The sequence below is a fragment of the Panthera uncia genome, assembly GCF_023721935.1.
Source record: "Panthera uncia isolate 11264 chromosome C1 unlocalized genomic scaffold, Puncia_PCG_1.0 HiC_scaffold_3, whole genome shotgun sequence".
NCBI lineage: Eukaryota > Metazoa > Chordata > Mammalia > Carnivora > Felidae > Panthera > Panthera uncia.
Window position 1 is genome coordinate 33,767,866 of NW_026057584.1, and position 21,846 is coordinate 33,789,711.

A 21,846-nucleotide genomic window follows, 5' to 3' on the forward strand; every position below is an offset into this window, starting at 1 on the left:
ACTCACAAGCTGAGGGATACAAAAGCCACCTGAGAAGGGGAAAGATCCTTAAATCAGAGCATCCTGGTTCCTGTTAAAATTATTGTTTTTATAATTCACACATTCTAAGTATACCTATCTCTGTGTTTCTTCAAAGAAAAGACACACAGATAAATTGGGGAGGCTTTAAAGCTCCAGAAAAGTGGAATCACAATGGAATTTCTTTGAGTCCTTTCAAAATACTTCCATGGTGATGATGATGATGATACTTCATTGAGCATTTACTACATGCCAGGCATTGTTGTAAGCATTCTGCATATATTAACTTGGTATGAGAACACTCAGAAAGCCAAAGAGAAAACCTGAAGAAAACAACAGAATCCCAAAGATCAGGAACAAATGAGCCATAACTGAACATTATTCAGCTCATTTACAAAATGCAAAGTATTTCTTTCTTTATTTTAAATGTCCAAAAGTAGATGACCAACTGGTTGAACATTAAATGGCATTTAGTTTGATTCTCATATATGTAAGATATTTAATAATTTTAAAAAATGTTTTCATCTTGCAATGATACGAAAATATTTATTTTCTTGGTTTTGTTGATTTTATTGGGGGTTGTGGCTTAGTGAAGGTGTAGGAAAATTGATGCTTTCCAAGTGCAATGGGTCATGATGTTTTGATTTTACTCTGCTGTGTTCTGTTTTAGTTTGTGTAAAAGACGACGATGACAAGGAAAAACAAGGCTGGCCCTCAAAGTGCTAGGGCACATATATATGTAGTGAATAGCTGGCTGTGAGCTTTTGAAGGCATGGATTGTCCCTGTCCCTGTTTGTCTATCTCCTGCACCTAGCATAGGCCTGGCATGTGGTGCTCAATATGTGCTTGCAAATTAATGAAGACCAAACTGTTGTAATTGAGTTTATGTAGCAGTCAATAATGGAGCCAATTTCCATCCTCAACCTCCACTGAGTATTGAATTAAAAAGAGTTTGTGGTTCCTGATGTTACATTTTTTCTGGCCTGGGTGTCACAAATCCAGTCAATGAGTTGAGTTATTCATTTCAAGAAAAGAAATCTAGATAAATTTAAATAAATGTTAAGACAAATGTTAGATACTTATCTAATTTCTTTGGAATTGTAATCCAATCACATATCATCATCCTGACAATGTTTTGTAAAAATATAACTATACACATGTAAATGTGCTATGTCTGTGCTATGATTTGATTGCATTCAATGGAGGACTTCTTGTCAACCAGGCCTCCCACAATCTATTTGTAGTAACAGGCAACTGAGGAGTTCTTACTGGTATCCTCTACCACATTGCATGACTTTGGGGAGGTTCCTTAGTCTATTTTTGGTTCAGTTTTCTTACATATGGACTGGGAATAATTACTTTATGTTTTCTTCAAGAAATTTTTTTTAAATGTTTGTTTATTTTTAAGAAAGAGAGACACAGAGCATGGGCGGGGGAGGGGCAGAGAGAGGGAGACACAGAATCCCAAGCAGGCTCCAAGCTCTGAGCTGTCAGCACAGAGCCCGATGTGTGAGTTCGAACCCACGAACTGTGAGATCATGACCTGAGCCGAAGTTGGATGCTCAACTAACTGAGCCACCCAGGTGCCCCTGTAATGTTTTCTGTTAGAGAATGATATTGAAAGATTCTCAGCTAAAACTGTTTCTAACTTAAACATTGCAATTGCTGATGCTGTAGAGTACATGATAGAATCAGAATTGACAAATTTATAATATTATTTTCTTTAAAATATTTCTTCTGCATTGTGCTTAAGGTTTATACAAAATGTATCATAAAAACAGATTTCTATTTTTATTTTTACTTTTGCTAAAGGAGAAGTGCTTGAGTTACAGATTTCTAAATTTATCATAATAAAGTAGCATTAGAATAGAATAGATTCTAATATCTAACAATTCTGATTACTAGTTCTGAGGCTCGGACAAGTTACTTCAGACTCCTTCATCTGAACAACAAAAATAACATGCTTTACCTACTAGAGTTGATGTAAGTGTTTTTTAAAAAAAAGGTAATGGGGGAAAGGAGGAGAAAAGATTATGTCATATATCTAGTCTTCAAAAAAGATTAGTTATATGACTGCTTCCTAAACAAATGCTGCTAAGAGAGTGAAAGTCCTGGGTTTGAACCGAAAGTTTCCATTTTTTATTTTCCACTTAAAATAATGCACATTATTAAGACATTGATACACAGTTTCATAAAATTAGGGAATGTGTTCTTATATAAAAGCTTAAAATATTCACGTATTCAAATAAAAGTATCTTCTCCTAGTTGTAAAAATAAACATTTAAAATATAATTCCAGAGCCAATTATGGAAGATTTTTTCAAGTTGTTATAAAGGCAGCTAATCTTTTTAATTAGCAAAGGAATGAGGGTAGGGAACATGTCTATTTTGTGCACTACTATGTGTCTAGAAGCCAACAGAGTGCCTGGCCATAGTAGGTGGTCAATAAATATTTGTAGAATATTCATAGAGAGTGTACAGATTTTTGAATCAGAGAGATTTGGTTTGAAGCATGGCTATATGTTAGAATAATAGTAATATCTATCTCTAGAGATTGTTAACAAGATTGGAAGAGGTAACATATGAAAAGTATCTGGCATGTGTATTAAGATATGTTTTCCTTCGTGTTGTTCATACTTTTGCTGATTTCATAATATTACATGTTAAGATCAAATAGTATTCCAAATGGCCAGACTAATGAACCACCACATGTATTCTACTTATATATAAAGAGACCATGCATGTAGTAAAATTCTATTCAGTAAATCTTTGGCTGATATCCCATCAGAGCAGCCAAACTGTTCAGGAAAAGTAATTCCTGCTTCAAGGCTTTAAAAAAAAAAATCTGCATTACTTGTTCAGTTTTTCTGCATGTGGCTTTCGGTTGCCTTTTTAGCTAGTGACCCAGGGTTTTAACTAATGAACTCCAGCTGTTCTTATTTTGCCTTCCATCCCTTCTCATTTAACCTCCTGTCTCCCTGGTCTCACATCCTTAAAGTTCTTACAGGAAAAATGGGACAGTGCCAAAGTTTTCAAATGAGGCCTCATCCCTTCTTGAGGGGAGAGGGCTTCTTTAACAAAGGCTTCTAGCTTTCTCAATGATGGAAAAAGAAACATTCATTGTTGGGAAATGGATGCCTAACAACCTCCAATGTGTCAAAAATCCTCTTGTGGTTTTTAATATTATACAAGCAAAGCGTTCAGTAAGGTAAGTCCATAAAACAAACCAAGAAAGTTTGAATACAGCTGAATACTAAATGTAATTGCAAACACCTGTGAAGGAGAGGCAATTTCTTAGTAAATATGCAATAAAAGAAACATCTACCATACAGAACAATACAGATCCAGCTTTTCTGAACCATGCTGAGAACCATCTGTTAGCAAAACTGGCAAAATTTTTCATTGTTAAGTCAAATGTCAACCTGAAAAACTTGGCTGTGGGCAAAATCTGAGCAAGGCAGTCCTGAAGTAATAGGCAAGCTCAAACGCACAAAGACAACACCATGAAAATGCGGTGAAGCTGGGCCAGAGGCTCTCCCATTATATTGGTGACCTGGGGATTTCTATTATGTTCAGAAATACTATTCAACCTATCCACACAACTCCTTCTAAATCTGATCATACTTTCATGGGGACCACTAATAAGTACATTAGTAAATGCAGCTTCCATTATATTAAACACTTAAAACCACACTTTCCTCCAGAATGCACCTGATCCTACCAGGATGAATTCCCGGCTAACCTGACGGCCATTTGGCCCCTATACTCAAATTCAAAACGACAAATTTCCCAGGGGCTCTAAAAGACTTTTGAAAATGGCATCAAATTCAGTTATAAACTCATTTTGTAAATTGCTTTTTCCATGCCTGTTTGCATAACCCATCCTTCCAAGCTCAGTTCAAAATCTACTGACTCCATTAGCCACACTGAGACTAACTGGTTCTCATATTAGTTTATGTCTCTTTTTAACCTCCATTATAACACTTGTAACCTGAATCATCTGCTCTGTTAAGACTGAAAATGACAGAGAGCAAAAATCAGGGCTTTTTCTTCTCATCCTTCATAATGCCCAGCAATATGCTGGGCATATAAGTATGTGTTCCATAAAGAAGGGAAAATAGTTAACAGGGGAGAAAGTAAAAGAGAAGAGACATTTCTTTTCTTCTTCTTCTTCTTCTTCTTCTGCTTCATCGTCGTCTTTTTTTTTTTTCTGAAATTGATAGCTATCCTATCATCATTAGATTTTAAATGGCTCATGTAGGGGCGCCTGGGTAGCTCCATCAGTTAAGAGTCCAACCTGAGCTCATGTCATGATCTCGTGCTTTATGGCTTTGAGCCCCACGTCAGGATCAGTGCTGACAGCTCAGAGCCTGAAGCCTGCTTCGGAGTCTGTGTCTCCCTGCCCCTCCCCTGCTCATGCTCTGTCTCTCTCTGTCTCAAAAATAAATAGAAACATTAAAAAAAGAATAAATCATAAAATGATAGTATAAATATGCTCCAAAAACTATAATGAAGAATATGGTTGCAATTATTATTATTTTTTAATTTAAATTCAAGCTAGTTAACATACAGCGTAGTACTGGTTTCAGGAGTAGAATCCAGTGATTCATCACTTATATAAGTGCTCATCCCAACAAGTGCCCTCCTTAATGCCCATCACCCACTTAGCCCATCCCCCCCCTAGTGCCCCTCCAACAATCCTCAGGTTTTTTTCTGTATTTAAGAGTCTCTCATGGTTTGCCTCCCTCTCTTTTTAACTTATTTTTCCTTCCCTTCCCCTATGTTCATCTGTTGTGTTTCTTAAATTTCACATTTGAGTGAAATCATGATATTTATCTTTCTCTGACTGACTTACTTCACCTAGCATAATACACTCTAGCTCCAACCATGTTGTTGCAAATGGCAAGATTGCATTCTTTTTGAATGTTGAGTAATATTCCATTGTGTGTAGATATATATCTATATCTATATCTACACACATTCCATTGTGTATGTATATATCTACACACATACCTACCACATCCTCTTATCCACTCATCCGTTGATGGACATTTGGACTCTTTTCCATAATTTGGTTATTGTGGATGGCACTGCTATAAACTTTGGGGTGCATGTGCCCCTTCAAATCAACATTTTTGTATCCTTTGGATAAGTACCTAGTAGTATAATTGCTGGGTCATAGGATAGTTCTATTTTTAATTTTTTGAGGAACTTCCATACTATTCTCCAGTTGTGATTATAATATTACTTCTAGAAATATCAAAAGCTAGATGCTGAATGGATAGATTCAATGGATTTTTTTTTTCTTACCAAATCAAGGACCTGTAAGATAGATCTCTTGGATCTTACCTTCCCGAATAGCTGTAAATGGGACTCCTTCCTCTTCATTCATGCTAATGACTTTTAGAGCCACTAGTTGTCCATTTATCCTGGAAGAGTCGGGGGTGGGGACAGGGATGGGGAGGACACACATTTATTGAGATGCTTCATAGCAGCAGTTTATACTAAGGATAGTTTAATGAAAGTAGCTTTTCCTTCCAAATATATTCCAGCATATGAATCCACAATTTTCTAAAAATAGGCAGTTTTAAAAGTCATATGTATGTATACCAAAATATTTTTTTCCTCTTTACTCATTATAGAAACTTTGGAGAACACAGAAAGGCACTAAACCCATCCTCATAATACTTTGATGTATATTGTTCCTTTCATTTCCTTTTCTGCACTTATTTGGACCATCCTTATTTTTCATCTGAATTATTGTAGTGGCCACTTAACAGTTTCCCTACTTGTACATTTGTACTCCTACTGTCTCAATAGAGCAGCCTGGGGGATCCTTTTTAAGGGAATTTCAGAATAAATCACTTCTCTGCTCAAAACCTACCATTATTGTCACATTTCACTCTGTTAAAATTTTTTTCTTATGTATTTATTTATTTTGATAGAGAGAGAGAGAGAGAGGAGTGTGTGTGTGTGTGTGTGTGTGTGTGCGCGCGCAAGCAGGGGAGGGGCAGAGGGAAGGAGAGACAGAATCCCAAGCAGGCTCTGCACCATCAGCACAGAGCCTGATGGGGGGAGGGGGAGGGGGGGTGCTGGAACCCACAAACTGTGAGATCATGACCTGAGCCAAGATCAAAAGTTGGATGCTTAACTGACTGAGCCACCCAGGTGCCCTGGTCACATTTCAATCTGAATAAAAGCCAAATTCTTACAACTACCTTCTAGGTGCCACCTGACCTGCCCAGGCCCACCATTACCTCTTTCTCTAACCTCCTCTTGCTCTCCCCTTATTCAATGTTTTGTTCACGGATGTAAGTGAGGTGCCGGAGAACTGAGATTTTAATACATGTATAAATACGCGATTTTCAATACAGCGGGATTCATGTCATGTTATCAGTAACTTGCTTTTCTGCCATTTTTCTTTTATTCATTCTTTACAGTATAGGATGATATTTAATTAAATATTTAATAATGATATAATATTTTATCATATAAATACACTACAGTGTGTTTATGCTTGGCCGGTTCCAAATGCTTTTGAAATGTTTCTTTTGACTATTATAAAAATACAGTCACGATCATGTCTGTATCAGTCTTTTCACACAGCCCCTATTCTTTTCTTAGGGTTGAGTTGGAATTGCTAAGTCAGAGTATGCTGTGCACAAGTTTTTATTGTTTTGAATGCATGTTCCCAAATTATGCCACAGAGTGATACACCACTCACTGGTCATGAGAATGGCCATCCCAGCACTTTCTTGCCAACACTGGGCAGAGTTTTTATTTTGTTTTGTTTTTTCATTTTTTAGAACAGATTTAGATTTACAGAAAAATTGAGAAGATAGTACAGAGAGTTCTCACATACCCCACATCCAGTTTCTTCCACTGTGAATATATTAGTATGATACATTTGTTGTAATTAATGAACCAATATTGATACACTATTATTAACTAACACTTATAGTTTATTAACTAAAGCTTATGGTTACTTTGAGATCATGACCTGAGCCGAAATCAAGAGTCAGCTGCTTTATTGACTGAGCCACCCAGGTGCCTCATAATAGAACAAAATAGAAATAGTTGAAATGTCCAACATTAGAAGAACAATTTAAAAATGTGTGGTACATCAACACAACGGAATATTTTGAATTCGTGACAAAAACTCAAGTCCAGAGTCATGTAGAAAGTGGAAAATATTCATGATAAAATAAATAGAATACAAAATAGCAAGCACACCATGTTTGTAACTTTAAATAAACCATGTGCAAGTACAAGACAAATTATGCATGTGCAATTGTTATGCTAGAGTGATGGATTATAGATCATTTTTCAAAGTTATTTGTTTACTTTGAGAGAGACAGAGCAAGCAGGAAAGGGGCAGAGAGAGAAGTAGAATCCCAAGCTGACAGCATGGAGCCTGACACTGTGAGATCATGACCTGAGCCGAAATCAAGAGTCTGCTGCTTAACTGACTGAGCCACTCAGGTGCCTCATAGATGATTTTTAAGTTTATTTTATTTTAACTTTTCAGAGAGAGAGAGTGAGAGAGGAGATACAGCATGAGCAGGGGAGAGGCACAGAGGGAGAGAAAGAGAACCTTAAGCAGGCTCCATGCTCAATGCAGAACCCCATGAGGGCTTAATCCCAGGACCCTTGGATCATGACCTGAGCTGGAATCAAGAGTGAGACGCTTAACCGATTGAGCCACCCAGGCACCCTGATGATTTTTAAGTTTTAAAAATTTACTTGCTGTTACATATTGCCTTTTTAAAAAATAACATTTACAAGTTTATTATGGTTTTCCAACTTGATTTCAAAATGCATTCTTTTTATCTTTTTTAAAGTAGATATGGTAGATATGGTAGATATGTAAAAATTTATGAAATCAATAAATTTATCTATCTTAGTCTTTTTGACCTTGGGACATAATCAACGTACAGAATTTGTAGGTTAAATCTGTACAATGTCTGATACGTTTACATATTGCAGTGTGATTATCAGGATTTCTTTAGTTGTTTTTTTTTTTTTTTTTTAGTTTATTTATTTATTTTGGGTGGGGGGAAGGGCAGAGAGAGGGGGAGAGAGAATCCCAAGCAGGCTCTGGGCTGTCAGTGCACAGCCTACACGGGGCTCGACCTCCCAAACCGTGTGACAATCACCTGAGCTGAAAGAGTTGGACACTCAGTCGACTGAGCTACACAGGTGCCCCCAGGATTTCCTTAGTTTTTACCTAATGTCCTTTCTCTGTTAGCATACCACATTATATATAGTTGTCATGTCTCCTTAGGCTCCTCTTGGCTGTGATAGATTCCTAGACTTGTTGATGACCATGACAGTTTTGAGGAGTACTGGTGAAAAATTTTGTAGCATACCTCTCTATTGTAGTATTTCTGATTTTTTTTTTTTTTTTGATGATTAGACTGGGGATATGGATTTTGAGAAGGTAAAGTGCCATTTTCATCCCATCATATTAAGGATACATACTATTGTCAGAATTTATGACTTTATATTGGCCTTAATCACCAGGCTGAGATAGTATCTGTCAGGTTTCTTCACTGTAGTTCTTTCCCCCCCAACTCCCTGTCCACAGTGTACTTTTGGAAGAATGTCACTATGAGTAGGTCACACTTAAGGAGTGGGGATTTGTGCTTCAACTCCTTGAGGGTGGGTTATTTACATAAATTATTTGGAATTCTTCTGCACAGGAAAATTGTCTCTTCTCTCCCATTTATTAATTTATTGAGCCATTTATTTATATCAGTGTAGACTCATAGATATTTATTTTACACTTCAGGTTATAATCCAATATTAGTTTATTTTGTTGCTCAAATATTCCAGATTTGTCCTTTGGGAGCTCTTTCAGTTGGTTCCTGTGTCCCTTTGACATACCCTCATAAATGTGGGGTTTGTTTTTTGGTGTCATACTTTTATCTTCATTTATTTTTTGCCTATTTAATTTGCCTAAAAAGGATTATCATATTTTGATTTCTATTTCTTTAACTACTTGTGGACCTGAATTTTCTTAAGTTTATTGGTCTTTTCTGTTCTTTTGTGATTTGCTAATTTGCATTGGATATTGAAATATTTTGCATATCTTTTTAATTGAAATATTTTGCATATACTTTTCACCAATTTCTTTTGTCTATTTGAACATGTTTTTGAAATTTGGAACTTTAAAATTTTTATGAAGTTCAATATTTTCCAAAATGTTTTTTTTACTCAGAGCATACCTCTGTGAAATTCTCTCCACCCCCCAAAACAGTATTTTGGTCAAATATGTTTAGAAAATGCTTTACACTTTAAAATTTTTCTTGGGGCACTTGGGTGGCTCTGTCAGTTAAGCATCAGGTCATGATCTCACGTTTTGTGAGTTAGAGCCCTGCATTGGGCTCTGTGCTGACAGCTCAGAGCCTGGACCCTGTTTCAGATTCTGTGTTTCTCTCTCTTTCTGCCCCTCCACTACTCTCTCTCTCAAAGATGAATAAACATTACAAAAGTTTTTTTTTTTCAGTTTTCTTAATCTTTCTTAGATAGTAATGGTATACATTAACATTTTAAAGATGCTGAGAGCATCTATAATAAGGAATCACATTTTTTACTTTGTTTTAGGGTTCCCTGCAACAATTTGGCAATAGTAACTTTCAATGAAATATCCTAAGGTCTCTCAGAACTAGGGCTCCCTAGAGCATACATGGGTAGATGGGGCACCATGGACACTTAAGGGTTCTGACTTCAGTGTTTTGAAGAGACAGACCTTTCTAGCCCAAAGGTTACACAGAATTCCTCTACCTATTCTTCCAGCTCTTATCTCTTCTTTTTCATTTAGCTCTTTAATCTACTAGGAATTCATATTATATATTTACTTTACTCCAAGTTGCTAACTATCATCCCAGCTTCGTTTATTGGACTGTCTTCTTTTCCCCACTGATTTGATAGTGATTTGATGTATATACCATGATTATATATTAGACCTTACTAATACTTAGGTTTGTGACTATTCTGGACTTAAAAAAAATCACATTTCTTTGATCTGCCTTTTCTTATACTATACTATTTTAATTATTGTGGGTTTTGAACATATTTAGAATATATTAAAACTTGATGGGTGCCTGGGTGGATCAGTCGGTTGAGCATCTGGCTCTTGATTTTGGCTCAGGTCATGAGATAGAGCCAGGTTCTAGCTGGCTCAGGTTCGTGGGGGAGCCCCTGCCTTGGGCTCTATGCTGACAGTATGGAGCCTGCTTGGAATTTTCTCTCCCTCCCTTCCTCTGTCCCTCCCCTGCTTCTTGTGCTTGTGCGCACTCTCTCTCTCTGTTCCTCAAAATAAATAAATAAACTTTAAAAAATAACATATATTAAAACTTGAAATTAAAGAATCACTGACATCTTTGCACTATTAGATTTTCTAATTCAAATATTCTGTACTTCAATAATCTCTGGAATAATCCATAATACCTTATACACCCCATCTATTGCAACTGCAGCTCTTCCCTGTCCACGTGTCTTTCCACTCTCCCCTCCAATGCCTGGCCTCCTCCTGCCTCAGGGATTTGTTGCTTGCTGTTCCCTCTGCATGAGGCTGTCTTCCACTATACATGCACATGGCTCCTGCCTCACCTTTGTCAGAGTCTGTGTTCAAGTGTTCCCTTCTCATCTCTCTATTTAGAATAGTCATCCACCACCCTACTCTGGCGCTCCCCATCCCTCTCCACTGTTTTATTCTTTCCCAAAGCACTTTTCACTCTTCAATAAACTCAGTCTTTCATTAATTTGTTTATTGCCTATCTTACCGTGACTAGTATGTACACTCCGTACGAGCAGAGAATTTTGTCACCTTTGTTCTCCAATGAATCTTTATTGTCTAAAAGAGTGTCTGGCACACAGTAGGTACTTAATAAATATTAGTAGAATGAATGAGTGCCTGTCTGACTCTTTCTCAAGTCTTTATGTCCCTCAGTTACCCTCACCCATTTTTTGACAGTAATGATTTTTGTTGTTGATGTTGTGAGAGTAACTTCCCTTACTGAACTTTCTAGTAACTGGTTATTGTTAATACACAAGACAACTTTTGATAAGTGTATTTTGAGTTTGTAGCTGATCACCTTATTCTGTCATACTGCTGCTACTGGCTCCTTGGATTATTGCCTTGGGTTTTTTAGGTAGACAATTCTGTAATCCACAAAAATGATAGTCAGGGGTTTTCTTTGGTCATTGCATTGGCTAGAATATTTGCTATAATCTTTAACAGTGAAGGATAATGAGAATTCTTGTCCTATCTCTAAATCAATGGAGGTGTCTCTAGTATTTAAGAAAGAAGGTATGTGGATTGTTGATTTGAAATACTCTACATCATAATGAGGAATTATCATGCTATTCCTATCTTGTTCAGAGTTTTAAAAAGTAGTAATTGGTGTTGAATTTATTTGGCATTCATCTCTGTGATTTTTTTTACTTATTTTAAAATTATAAATGTAATGTCTTTGTGGTAAGGAATAAAGTGAAAAGTCTGAGTAATCTTTCTTTGCCCACCACAGTTTTAGCCACTAGAAGTAACTACATTTCACAATCTCTTATGCATTTTTCCAGACTCCTCAACGCACACATAAATTTATACATGCATAGTAAACCTGAGTACTTTTTTTCTAAATGAGAATATAGGATACATATTGTTCTGTAACTTGCTTTTGTTTCTTAAAGTATCGGACATCTCCTTGTATTGGTACATCTCCTTCATACTTTAGATGACTGCACACCACTTCACTGCATGGTGATTATTTAGCTAGTACTCCATGAATGGGCATTTGTGACCAGGTTTTTACTCTGATTTTTTTACTTTTTCTATTATAAATCTTGCTGCAATGAATGTACTTGTATGTATATCTCTATGCACTTAAACAAGTATTTCTAATGTATTTTTTTAAGTTTATTTATTTTGAGACAGAGAGAGAGTGAGCCAGGGAGAGGTAGAGAGAGAGGGAGAGAGAGAATCCCAAGCAGGTTCCATGCTGTCAGCTCAGAGCCCAGTGCAGGGCTCGATCTCACAAACTGCAAGATCATGACCTGAGCTGAAATCATGAGTTGGACGTTTAACCAACTGAGCCACTTAGGTGCCCCTCTGATGTATTTTTGAAACTATTACTCAGTTGACTCCCTTGAAGGAAACATTTTATATTCTTAGTTCCTAAGATAGTCTATGGAATTGTATTAAATAATGTATATAAAATGATTTTTGCCTAAAATCCTGTTTTAACATTAAAAACTAATAATGTGATTACTAGGATAAATAATAACTAGTCTTACAATATTTATATTACATTTTTAAAATTAACATTTAACTACTATTGAGCTACTATTTTCTCCATTGGAACATAAATTAAAGAAAGCAGACCTTCTGACTTTCTCATCTTGACTAAAAACCAATGAAGTTCATGGATCTTTCACATATGTTCAATAAACTTCATTAGCCAAAATGGGCACTTGGCTTCTGGATTAGCATTATTTTTTTTTCTCCAACCATTTTATATATTTTACAAGTATACAAACCCAAATACTAATAATTTTTTGCATGTATCATGCTTTGTAGAATCCAAGTGCAGCTTCTTCTATGAAGGTAAGAGGAAGAATGAAGGAACAAATTCAACGTTGCAAACTCTGTCTTCGTATTTTAGGGAGAGACGTGAAAAACCCTTTAGAGACACCTTACCAGCTGCATTTGTGAAGAGCAGTAATTGTTCTTTGGGTCAGCAGTAGAAAAATTCTACTTTAAATTGAATAAAAGAGAGAGAAGTTGATAAACGTCTTAGTGAACTGATTTTAATTAGGGCAAGAGAAGTTTGTTTTCCTTGCCAGACTATTTAAATCATCATGTCTCTCCCTGTTGACTATGGTGTCTTACCCTGGTCCTGAACTTCTGTCATGTGTTACCTGGCTCTATAATTTCAAATCAGAGGGGTGGGATCCTCATCTCTAGAGTCTCTCCCAGCTATGAGTTACTCACCTGCTAATCCCCTTGTAAACTGTGGCATAAGAACCTTCACCCAGTTTCTCCAAGTTCAAGTAAGATGAGGCTGTCCCAAAAGGGAGGTTCTTCCTCTGCTTAAGGGGAATGGGGAGGGGAGAGAGGTGGGAAGGAAAGAAAGAACACGTTTTTTAGGGTTGACATTTTTCCCAGAGAAATTAGCATTGCCCAAGTATACTTGGGGCCCTCTCAGTACCTGCCCTAGAAGTAAAGGCCAGCCTCCTAGACAAGCATGTATTAAATCATTCTACTTCAACATCAGCTGTTCACTCACCCACTGAAAACCCTGCCTCAGATCCTCTTCCTGAAAAGAATCACTGTTACTCCGTGGCCTTTTACTCTTGTACTTCCGGGCACGGACCGCCTGAAGTCCCCTGGGGTGAAATGAAGTCATGGAACATGATGCTTCTTTTAGGTCTGTTAGCTAGAGAAAAAAGACAGTACAGGAATAAAATGTATGCAAAGTCAAGACTCAGTGGCTGGCATAAAGCATTTTTTCTTCACTTATCTGATTGTTACTCTTCAGATGTTTTCTAAGCCTCCTACACCCCAAAAAGCAAATCCTTTCCTGAAAGTCAGATCCTTAAAAAAGACCATAATGATATCACCTGCTAAAACTCTACATTGTTTCTTCACTTAAAAATATTTCTTTAACACTTAGATTAACTTAAATCTCTCTGATGGATGGTTTCCAATTTTTCTCTGTTTGGTTCAGTCTTTTCATGTTCTTTTAATTTATCTCTTTTGGGGAATAATTTTCTAGTATGTCATTGCTAATAGTCATAAGCTAATCATTGTGATTTTGAATCCATAGCATACCAATACTGCAGCTTGCTTTCTGGGGCTCAGCTGTGTAACTTAGGACTTCAGATATTCCAAGAAAATAACTACTTTCTCAACTTCAAGTCAACTGAATTTCGTGTAGCCCAAAGCATAGGATTATTTTTCCCTTTTGCTTTACAAGAACATCCCCAAACTTGATAGCAACAGCCATAAATTCTCAGTGACTTTAATAGAATTTTCTTTTTATTGTTTTTGACCCATCGCAGAGAAATCAGACCCTGCTCCAGAAAGGGAGTCTCTGAGCTCCCTAGTTTATCAACAGAGGTAGATGCTCCTCCCGGGTTACAAATACCTCGATCGCAGCCTCCGCCGGCACAGGCGCAGTCCTCTGACAGCTGTGTGCATCGCCTCCCTCCCAACAGCGATGGCAGCTGCATCCAGGCTGGAGAGTCTTTGTACACAGCTCTTGACCCATAATCTTCTAGGTTCAAGGAGAAAACCCGCACTTGAACCTCTTCCCCTCTGCTTCTCCTGTCCTCGTTCGCTCCCTTTTTGCCAGAGGTCAGCAATGCTGGAGCTTTCATATGACTCACATGAGGGCTGTGAGCGGAGCAGCCTCATGACTTCAGCAGTTTTCCTTATCAGCGCAAGAAACTACATCGAAAAGGTGGCTGCCTGCATTCTTACGTGCACGACCGAAAACAGGACAGCTAATATTGCATAGAATCAATCTTGGCACAAAGTTCTTATTCCAGGCATAAGTTAGTGCTGTTAGTATACCTAGCTTTTATGAATTTACATTGCTTATCCATGTAAATGATAATGATATTGATTAGGCTTCCCTGGTGCTAAAGTGGACATGTTGAGGAGTATTTTCTCCCTGCCTTTCATCTGAAAGCGTTTTGCTTCTCAGACTTTAAAATAAATTTGCAACCTAGCCAGCTTTTAGTAGTGAAAGAAACCACAGAATCATAGAACAAGAAAATAGTTCTCTGTCTCTTTGCCTCCAAGCAATAGTATATAATATTTAATAGCTCCAGAGCGGTAGTCATCCATTCACTGATTCAAAAATGATCTAGTAAGCAACTGTGTTGTTTTTACTATACAGATAGTGATATTATCCAATGGTGGGGAGAGAGGAGTTTGCATAAAATATTTCCTTCTCTTTCTCTCTTCTTCCCACTCCTTCCCCCACCCCTTCCTGCCACATAAATGCAGTTAATGTTTACCATATTAATAGCATGACATGTCAAGGAAATAGCTTGAGTTAACTTTGTGGTGTTTGAACAGAACTTTTTCTCTCATAGACTCCTAATGTTATTGCCACTATAATGTACTAATCAGAATGAGACAGAATGTAGGATACACACGCACACACACACACATATAATCAGTATCATTAAGGGGTGAAAAATGAGTCATGTCTATTACCACAGCAATATTTATTTATATTTGATACCTGAGCCTCAATAGTTAAAGGAAAGTTTCAGAGAACTTAATTATGAACATTATGAACATATTTAATTAAATATGAACATTTCATTATGAATTATGAAATTTGAAGTTTTATTTCAAAATTTCCATAAGAGAAGAGATGTAAAATAGGCCAGTTTAAAGATTCACTCAAATTAGAGACATTTAGTAAAAAAAAAAAAAAAATGACCAGTTAAACTAATACCTCAAAAATTTTTATTTGGTTAAAGACCAAATAAACCTTTGACCAACAATCAACAGAAAGTGAAAGAAGTTAATTTCTCAGAATACTTAATTCTGTTAGAATTTATCATAATTTGATTATAATACCTTTTATGAGAAATGCTGATTTCTGCCTAAAAGGAGATTGTGAATTTTATTATACAAAACCCAGACCATGCATGAGACAGTTTTTCCTTATCACCCTCTAATTATCATAAGTTTTAGATTTTTTTGAATGGCTAGCATTTTTATTAGCTAGGGGGTTATTCACCTAAGTCACAAATTGCTTAAATAGAATAGCCTGATATTTTTAAGGTTTAAAATGCTATGTTTAAATACTAGATGGGCTACTCAGGGAAACTGTGAAATACCCTTCAGAATTTTCAAAAATTATTTACAGTCTTCTTTAAAGTCAAGGAAGTGCTCAGTTCGGAAGCACATATACTAAAATCAGAACAATACTGAGAAGATCAGCACGGCCCCTGTGCAAGGATGACACACAAATTCCCAAAACGTTCCATACTGAAAATAAATAAATAAATAAAGTCAAGGAAAAATATTAAATGACTTCTTAATTCTAGCTCTAGGGGCATCTGAGTGGCTCAGTTGGTTAAGCATCTGACTTTGGCCCAGGTCTTTATCTCAAGGTTTGTGGGTTCGAGCCCCACATCAGGCTTGCTGCTGTCTTTAGATCAGCAGAGCCTGCTTTAGACCCTCTCTTTCTCCGTGCCCCTCCCCCTGCCTCAAAAATAAATAAACATTAAAAAAAAAAAAAAGATGTTTGGGGCACCTGGGTGGCTCACTCGGTTGAGCGTCCGAATTCGGCTCAGGTCATGATCTCACGGTCTGTGGGTTCGAGCCCTGCGTCGGGCTCTGTGCTGACAGCTCAGAGCCTGGAGCCTGCTTCACATTCTGTGTCTCCCTCCTTCTCTGCCCCTCCCCCACTCATGCTGTCTCTCTCTCTGTCAAAAATAAATAAACATTAAAAAATTAAAAAAAAAAAGATGTTTGCTAGATCTATGTCCAAAACAATTTTTATTATCAAATATTTCTGAGTAAGGACAGAAGATTTAGATGACTTCATTTTGAACTGTGAATTGGACCCAGTGCTCACACCACTCCAGGTTGGCCGGACCTACCTCAGCAACCTGGTCAGTTTCATGGCTTGAGAAGCCCACTATGTTGTCTCAAAGCATGGCCACTGTTACTTCTACCTCCCCCTGTCACAGACCAAAGAGCCCCCACACATGAAGCTGACTGACAAGAGAGACTCCCATGCCTGGCCATAGCCTGTCAGGGTCAGGTGACACAATCGAGACATGAGGAAGTCCCGCGGAGTGCACTGCCATTATGATACCCACAATGTCTGTTAAGGAGGTGAGGCCAGCTCAGAAACATACTCCCTGAACCTGCTTGCTTTCCCTCCTTCTCTGCTTTGATTCCCTTTCTCCTCCCTTCTATTTCCCGGGGATTGCACATGACTTCTCCTCCTCAAAATTATTAAGTGTTAGCATGTAAGCTTTTGCTTCAGGCTGTGTTTTCGGGGAATCTGTATTAAGACAAATAGTAGCCATTTTTTAACAAGCAGTAAAATCACAGGTTATAGACAATTTCAGGCTAGATTCTCCCTCCATATGTTTTTGGAGTCCTTTTTCCTTTCTCAGTCATTGGGTATTCAAACTACTCTACTATGTTTAGCTGAAAATTTACACTTTTTCCAATATTTGCATTGTCTAAATTTAGCCCAATTATTAGGAATTATGGTTTAATTATAACCTTTCTAGAATATGTAGATTATCACAAGTATTCAACAGACAGTAAGAGGAGGAATAATGTGAAGTTTGTCAGAAACATTAAAAATAAACATTCATACAATGGAGCAATATGCAGCTATAAAAAGGAGAGACCTCTATGTAATGATAGGCTATGATCATCAAAATACATTGTTAGGTGGAAAAAACAAAATGCTTTTGTGTTTTCGTGTGGCAAAGACATGAGGAGAAATACACTGTAGTCAGTAATTTTACTAACATTAGCAATATTGCTATTATTTGAAACTGTTACTGGTGTATTTTAGGATTAAACAAATACATAATTATGACAATGTCATCAGAACTAAACTTTTCAGCATAAGAAAAAATAGACATAAATATCAAATCAAACAAGCCAAATAAAAATCATGTTATCTTTATCTTTTTAAGCAATCTCTACACGCAATATGGGGCTCAAACTCATAACCCTGAGATCACGAGTTACATGCTCTACTGAATGAGCCAGCCAGGTGACCCCAAATCATGTTATCTTACATTTTATTTGGAAATATCCATATGAACTTATAAATTTTTTTTCTTTAAAAACAAAATTCTGTCAGCCAAAAGACCTAGAAACAATGTTGACTCAATAGTAATGAACAACCCTAATACTCCGTTTGTGGTCTCTAAATACCATTTCCCATTAAAAAGAATCAAACATCCATGGAGAAATGGTGGCTGACTACCAAGAACATGAAAGCTAAGAAGTTATCAAGAAAGATGTCCCAGAACTGATTGTTAGCAGAAGGGAGGTGGATGGGGGCTTGAGTTAAATGGGTGATGGGGATTAAGAAGTGCACTTGTGATGAGCACTGGGTGATGTATGGAAGTGTTGAACCACTATATTGTACACCCGAAACTAACATTACACTGCATGTTAACTAACTGGAATTTAAATAAAAACTTTTTAAAAAAGAAAGATGTCACAGGCTCATCTTATGTCAATGGAAGTCATCTTAAAAGGATGTAGTAGCCAACTTGAAGGGACTCCCATTTGGCTTAAGATGGGACAATGTGAGTATCAAAAAGAACAATGACTGCAATGGATTGAAACACATGAAATACATAAAATCCATACATTTATCTAAACAAAATTGTCACTTAGAGGTTTCTAGTGCACCAATTCATGACTGAATGTTGATAAATAAGGGGGGGGGGATCAAGTTTATTTTGTCTTTTATACAGAAATTGTTTTCCCAGTGTTATCAGGTAATTAATGAGGGGGAAATTCTTCCTTATATATGAATTCCAGCTAATGAAGAAGAAATGTTAGAAGTAGAAAATTCCCTATTATACAATCATAGAGCTAAGCAGCAATCATCAATGAAGGCTAAAATCATTAGGTAAAAGATTGATAAGGAACTTTGCAATGAAGGGTCAGGCTTACAACATCTGAGTCTACTGACCCATCTTAGGGAAATTTGGGATACCCAGCCACTATGAGCCAGGAAGTATACAGCATCACCTGTGATATATTTTTGGCTAAAGAAAAAAAATTTAGAGGCACCTGGGTAGCTCAGTCAGTTAAGCATCCGACTTCGGTTCAGGTCATGATCTTACAGTTCATGAGTTTGAGCCCTGAATCAGGCTGTGTGCTGACAATGTAAAGCTTGCTTGTGATTCTCTCTCTCCCTGTCTCTCTGCTCCTCCCCTTCTTGAGCTCTGTCTCTCAAAATAAATAAACTTGAAAAAAAAAAAAAGGAAAAGATTTGGAATCTAATCAATTGTCTAAGATCTAAAAACAAGTTGCAAGAAATATAGAGGACAGAGAAGTTAACACCACAATGAAGCAAACAGCCAAATCAGAAAGGACAAATAACTTGATTCTCTAGCAATTAATGGCATAAAAAAAAGTGAATTATAAAGTTTTGAAAGACACAACAAACATAATATGTAGACCTTGTTTGGATCCTGATTTGAACAAATAAATTGTAAAATGACATTTCTTTTTTCCCCAGCTTTATTGAGGTATACTTGACAGGTAAAAATTGCATATATTTAAGGTGTACAAGATGACATTTTGATATATGTATACATTGTGAAATATTTACCACAATGAGCTAATTAATTAACATCTCTCTCACCTCACATAGTTAACTTTTTTTCTTTTTTTGGTAAGAACAATTAAAATCTCTCTGGAAAAAACAAACAAACAAACAAACAAACAAACAAAACTATTCTCCTAGCAAATTTCAAGTACACAGTACAGCATTGTTAACTGTAATCACCCTGCTATACATTAGATCTCCCGAACTTATTCATCCTGCATATCTGAAACTTTGCAGCCTTTGTGTTTTTTTAATGTTTATTTATTTATTTTTGAGAGAGAGAGCACAAGTGGGGGGAGAGGGCACAAAGAGAGGGAGAGAGAGAATCCCAATCAGGCTCCATGCTGCCAGCCCAGAGCCCTACATGGGGCTCCATCCCATGAACCATGAGATCATGACCTGAGCTGAAACAGAGAGTCGGACACTTAACTGCCTGAGCCACCCAGGCACCCCTAAAACTTTGCAGCCTTTGACAGACATTTCCCCATTGCCTCCACCCCCAGCCCCTGGTAACCACTGTAGAACAGCATTTCTGAAATAAATATGGAAATTTAAATATGGTATCAGATAACTTAAGAACTTATTTTTAATTTTGCATGGTGAATATGTTTTAAAACAATCCTACATTAAGGGATGCCTACTCATTAAGGGATTCTACTTTATGGGTAGAATGACATAATTTCCTTGCTCTGAAATATTCCAGAAAAATAATGATGGAGATAAAAAAATTTGGTAAAATATTAATAGTTGTTTAAGCTAAGTGATGGCTATATGGAACTTCATTTTTGTGTGTGTGCTTAAGAATTTTCTAAAAAGAAAGTAGAAAAAGAAGACTATTTTAAAAAGCATATTCACATGAAATCTATACATTTTGGTTACTTATTTGCTTATATTCCTTCCTACTGTCAACAAAGCAGAAGAGGCTTTAGATAAAAATACAGAAATAATAATAATAATAGTAGCAACAGCAACCACATCAGTGCTTGTTCTGTGCCAGACTCCAAGCTGATCCTTCCAACTTCATGACAATGAGTAGATACCACTATTATCCCCACTTGATCATGAAAGAACAGTCTTAAAGAGTTTAAGGAGCTTTCTCAAGGTTACTCAACTAGCAGTAGTAAAAAAATTTTAAGCTCCCCAAACTACCAAATTTCCCAAATTTTATTTCATGATGGCACACTGATAATAGTATTTTTGTTTTGTTTTGTTCTTATTTATATTTTAATTAACATACAGTGCAATATTGGTCTCAGAAGTAGCATTAAAAAAAACAAAAAACAAAAAACAAACAAACAAAAGAAGTAGCATTCAGTGACTCATCACTTACATACAATGCCCAGTGCTCATCACAAGTGCCTCCTAATACCTATCACCCATCTATCCTATCTCCCACCCACTTCCCTCTGATAACAGTATTTGTACAAAGAGCACAAAAATCTCAGTTTGGTTGCATTTCTCGTTAATTTTTTGGCCTAAATTTAAATTAGTTATTATACTCAGGATGAACCAGTAATAGGTAAGTGACTCTAGTTCATGAATCAGGAGGAACATGACATCATCTTTGGTCCAAATAAAAGCTATAATGTAGGATTCTTAAATCACATGTCTTCCTTCTTCCTGGAGTAGTTTAACTTGAAACTTTTACATGCTGAGAGTGCTGTCTTCTGACAATAAGCAGAACTGCAAGCATATGGGATCTGAGTCTCCTTTGTTCCTTTAAATGTAGCTATGGTCTTTATTTACAGCATATTACTATTGCATATTCGGTGTGCTATTTGTTTACTTGTACTTAATTTCTACAATGAAGTTGATGGCATAAATTCCAGTGTCATCTTTTTTCACTGCCTTCAAGAAAGAATAACGTTCAAAACTGATGAGTAATTGAGAAAGTATGTGGAGCACAATGACCACATTTCCAAATCGCACAAGTTCTTACTGATTTAGAAGACAATTTCTGGAGCCCTGGAAATTTCTGCTCGAATTGCCAAATGCCCCAATTACCAGTTTTCTAGCTTAAATTCTGTGCTACTGGCTCTGATATTAGATTCCTGCCTCTCATTGAGGCTCTCTCCAAATCGTGGCATTGGCTTCTGAAAGAGCAGTTTATCTGTTGTGAATCAAAACTGTTAACTACAGATGGAACACTCAAGAATGCTAAGTGATTCCATATGTGTAGAACAACATTCTAAAACTACTGGAAAGCAATGACAGTTAAAAAAGACATTTCACTGACAGGTAAAGAAATCTAATTGTGAGGTGTTCTTGTGACAGAATGACTTAGCTTCGTGAAGCAATGCAATTATACTGGACACCATACCAAAAAAGGACCAATTATTTAAAATTGTAGGATTCCTTGGGAAATCTGCTTCTACAGACCATATGTTTTCTCTCTGTTCTTTGCATTTGTATGATTGTTTATTTGTTTTGATTTCTTGAATTTGAATGCATTAAAAAAAAATCCCAGAAATGACTTA

At 36.7% G+C, this 21,846-nt stretch overlaps 1 protein-coding gene and 1 non-coding gene across 3 annotated transcripts in view; one reads left to right on the top strand and one right to left on the bottom strand.

Moving 5' to 3' along the window:
* CDK15 (cyclin dependent kinase 15) overlaps positions 1-14,311 on the bottom strand; it is a 78,762-nt gene extending 64,451 nt beyond the window's left edge. For both annotated transcript variants that reach the window (XM_049615171.1, XM_049615170.1), the window contains exons 1-4: positions 14,168-14,311; positions 13,307-13,456; positions 13,012-13,106; positions 5,367-5,446 (exon numbers count right to left, since the gene is read on the bottom strand). In XM_049615171.1, the coding sequence (XP_049471128.1) occupies positions 5,367-5,446; positions 13,012-13,106; positions 13,307-13,456; positions 14,168-14,290 (448 nt within the window). In that variant the 5' untranslated portion in view covers positions 14,291-14,311. The remainder of the gene's footprint in view (positions 1-5,366; positions 5,447-13,011; positions 13,107-13,306; positions 13,457-14,167) is intronic.
* A 1,619-nt stretch (positions 14,312-15,930) lies between these two features.
* LOC125911961 (U6 spliceosomal RNA) lies at positions 15,931-16,037 on the top strand. Its single transcript, XR_007454539.1, has one exon. It is a non-coding gene; the product is annotated as a U6 spliceosomal RNA (small nuclear RNA).
* The last annotated feature ends 5,809 nt before the right edge of the window (positions 16,038-21,846 follow it).